General features: G+C 43.3%; 1 protein-coding gene across 1 annotated transcript in view; it reads right to left on the bottom strand.

Moving 5' to 3' along the window:
- Positions 1-1,835: 1,835 nt before the first annotated feature.
- spopla (speckle type BTB/POZ protein like a) overlaps positions 1,836-3,800 on the bottom strand; it is a 10,770-nt gene continuing 8,805 nt past the window's right edge. Inside the window, exons 8-12 of the mRNA XM_084443708.1 lie at positions 3,717-3,772; positions 3,447-3,569; positions 3,089-3,231; positions 2,937-2,990; positions 1,836-2,184 (exon numbers count right to left, since the gene is read on the bottom strand). Of these exons, the coding sequence (XP_084299834.1) occupies positions 2,040-2,184; positions 2,937-2,990; positions 3,089-3,231; positions 3,447-3,569; positions 3,717-3,772 (521 nt within the window). The 3' untranslated portion in view covers positions 1,836-2,039. The remainder of the gene's footprint in view (positions 2,185-2,936; positions 2,991-3,088; positions 3,232-3,446; positions 3,570-3,716; positions 3,773-3,800) is intronic.

Below are 3,800 nucleotides of genomic sequence, written 5' to 3'. Positions count from 1 at the left end.
ACATCTGACTGAATTGGTGCTTTTACACGTTTTTGTTTGAGAATAGTTATTACCTACAAAGACGGGGCACTGCCATGGGGAGCAAAATGGCTCCCAATTATGCAGATTTGTTTGTTGGTCTTCTTGAAAGTAATTGTATTCTTAACCCTGACAAGAATCCTGACTTGTCACATGTTAAAATGTATAAGCGTTTTATTGATGATATCTATGTACATGGACAGGGTCATCCTGAGTTGGCAGCTTTTCAAACCCATTCTGATGAAGCTCAGGGGACCGAAACGTTAATAAACTCCTGAAATGTTCTGTGTGCTCCAGAGTCAGACTATTTTCTTTTTCTACGTATACCTTAGCTGGTCTTGCCCTGGGTTGCATACTGGATGTGTGACGCTTTCCTCTTCCATTTCCTCATAGTACCTTTGAGAAAAACGATTTCATGCTGCTGAATAAAAATACACTAAACACGTAGGATTAGACTGATGATGGCTGATGTCTCTCAATCACCACTCATGAGAATCCATCTAATCTACGGCTAGAGCCCCTACTAGAGACAACACACCAGCAGGGTCCACAAATGTTCCACAATAGGAACATTGATCAAGTACCTATGTTCCACATCTCATGAACATCCCAGGGATGATGAGTAGAGGCACATAAAGAACCACAGCTGCTGGAAAACATCTTTAATGGGTTAATGCAGGCATTCTTGCAACAACTTCAACTTTTTTTTTCAAATGGAAAAGTTCAACATCTCAACAGAACACAGAATGACTGAGTAATTCCATGTAAAAATGATGTCACTATCAGTTAATTTACAAAAATCCTCTGGATAAGCGTGTCCGTCATACCACAGCACATATGAAACAAACGGTTAACAATCGACATGTGACCCCCATCCACACACACACACGACCCCCATCCACACACACACACAACAATAGTGCCAATGGAAGCGATGCTCAGCATCCTATACAGTTCCAAGCATGTCGGAGGCCATGAAGACCATCTATACTCAATTCATTTACTTCCTTACAGATAGTTTTTTTTTTGATAATCGCAGAAAATGGTACAAATTGTTAACAACAAGATTGGTACTTGGACACTTTCTTTTCCACAATACAGGACCATGCATTAGTCTTCCCACTTTTTTCTCTTTTGTTAACCACAATATATATTGAGAAAGAGAATATATAAATATTTGCAAGTTGGTAATACTATGGAAAGGTTGGATCTATAAGAGTTGGCTAAACTTATGCTCTTACATAAGTGATCATCAGATGGGACACTGGGTAAATTAATTTCCTATTTCTCCAATAGATTGAATAGGTTAGGGGCTGAGTAGATTGAATAGGTTAGGGGCTGAGTATAGACATCATTGTTTTTGTCTAACATACATAATACAGCATTAACACAGGGTCTCATAATGCCAGTAATATTTTCACAAATATGCAATAGAACAGACTTGCTTTTACACCTGTCTTCTGAAGATGGTACAACTGTCATTTACATAGAAATGGTGCCATCAATATGGGGCATATTAATCTTTTATAAAGTGTAAAGAATTGACCTTGCACTGAAAGTGTTCACGCTTTTTTAATGTCTAGTCGCAAAATGGGCTAAACATTACAAATATATAATATTTCCCATTAATCAAACCCTTAACACGTTCCTATAGAACTCCATATCAAAATGATGATATTTATGGGAACTAGTGCAATCTGGAGGCCTGGTCTTTGTGACAAGGCAGGCACAGAGTAAAATAGACAAGGTACTCTGGAACGACTCCAGAGCAATGGCAGATATATTAAGGCCATTTTGAAAATTACAGAAAAATAGTAGCAGACAACACCTTGTGGACCACAGCCATCTGTTGAAGTCAGTCAGCCACATGGAGCCTCCTCCCTCCCTCCCTCACCCCCCCCCTCCCCTCAGTCACATCCTTGCTTGCTTTCTAAGGGTTGGGTGGCGGTGGAGCTCGTCCTGCCTCTGCTGGGTCTTCATGCCTGGCACGTCCAGTAAAGTCTCAGGGCAGCGGGGGGCAGTCAGGACTGTTTTAGGCGCTTGCGGGGCAGGCCGAAGGGGGGGCATTGTGCGGAGGCCAGGGCACGGAAGGCCTCGGCCACTAAGTGAGGGTGGGACTGGATCATCGACTTCCAGCCTGCAGTCTCCATTATGTCCGTTGCATGACTGGAAGTAAAGACAAAGGGAATCAGAGCACAGATCGCTCGCATTCAAAACTATCAGATAAATGATTCCGATGTTTCCCCTGTAACAAGAAAATGTGTTCCTGATCAGTGATAGTTACCCCCAATGTCTTCCTTAGTCTTTGAATCAAATTGAATTGAATCAAATAGCCTTGGAGTGAATCACACAGGGGTGAGCATATTTATCGTCAATGTGTCTCCACTGGAAGAGAAACACTTTATCGGCTGAATGTAAATAACTGTGATATAAGTTCCAAAAAAATAAACCTTGGTGAAATCTTCTGAAACCTGTCAGTGTCACACAAGAGTACGCTCTCTCAGGCTCTCACCCACCTCTTCCCAAATGCTGGAAAAATAAAAACATACTAACCTCCCTCAGTAATAGATTCAAATAAAAACGGGCTAACCGCCCTCAGTAATAGATTCAAATAAAAACGGGCGAACCTCCTTCAGTAATAGATCTCCACATCTCAAGGTGTCCTAAATCCACAGCACACTAAATCAGCGAGAGGTAAAACTCGACGGAGGACTCCCCTTTCCTCCCTTTCACATCCCATTCCTCAAGCTTATCCAGGTATGAGTCTATTAATAAAAGGGACACAGAGATACAGCGCAGCACCAAACAGCCCCGGTGCCCCGTCTCAAACAATGCATTCTAATGCTCCTCATGGGGGGAAGGGGGCAGATAAGAGTTTGTTATTAATCTGGTGTCACATATATCAGCTAATTACATACTTGCTATTCCAGTTCTTCCCATCTTTACAGCCCAGCTGTCTCAGGACACTGCACCTGTGAGGGAGATAAAACAGTGAGCATTCAGGCTGGTAAACACACATGGCAGCAGGAATCTATCACCTAGCCTGGTTTTTTCCATGGCCGATACTTGCCTGTTGATAAAATCTATGGCTTGTGCTTTGAGCTGCTCTGCGCTGTGCAGGTCGGCCAGGATGAGGGTGTCGGCCACGTTCTCCACCGAAAGGCTGTTGCACAAGGCCTCTTCACACATGACCTTTAAACGCTCCAGAGCGTACTGCGGAGAGGAGGAGAGGGAACGTGAGGTCAGAGTGGGGAGGAAGCTGCATCTAGAACACACCGGTCCTGGACATGAGGTCACAGCTGACTGAGCTAATAAGATGGAGCCCTCAGAACGGTTAGCTGGACAGCAGTCAGAGCTCCGTCCAGATGGGTCAGACTATCAGCCAGAGGTATTGGTTCAGTCTGCATGGACAAAGTCAGCAGACTCACTTTGTCTGCTGCAGCCAGCAAATTGTCTGCCATTTTCTCCAGGTTAGGAGCCTTCCCTGTGTAGATGAAGCCCATCATTTCCTTGAAGACGTCTGGATCCACATCACTGATGTCCACTCGGTTCTGTAAAAAGACCGACCAGAATGAGGTGTGTGTTTACACACTCACTGTCTGGCATCAATGTAAAAAGCAGCAGATACCATAAATGGATTACACATTACATGATATATTCTGACAAAACTGTAAAACTTCAAAATATCACAACAATACCTTTTTACTTTCCTCCATTTCATGTTCAAACATGGCATTGAAAACTGGGGACCGGGCTGTCAAAGGGCACAGGAGAAAACATGA

Source organism: Borostomias antarcticus (genome assembly GCF_949987555.1).
Source record: "Borostomias antarcticus genome assembly, chromosome: 9".
NCBI lineage: Eukaryota > Metazoa > Chordata > Actinopteri > Stomiiformes > Stomiidae > Borostomias > Borostomias antarcticus.
Note: the sequence above shows the minus strand (reverse complement) of the source record. Positions and strands in the feature narration are given on the sequence as shown.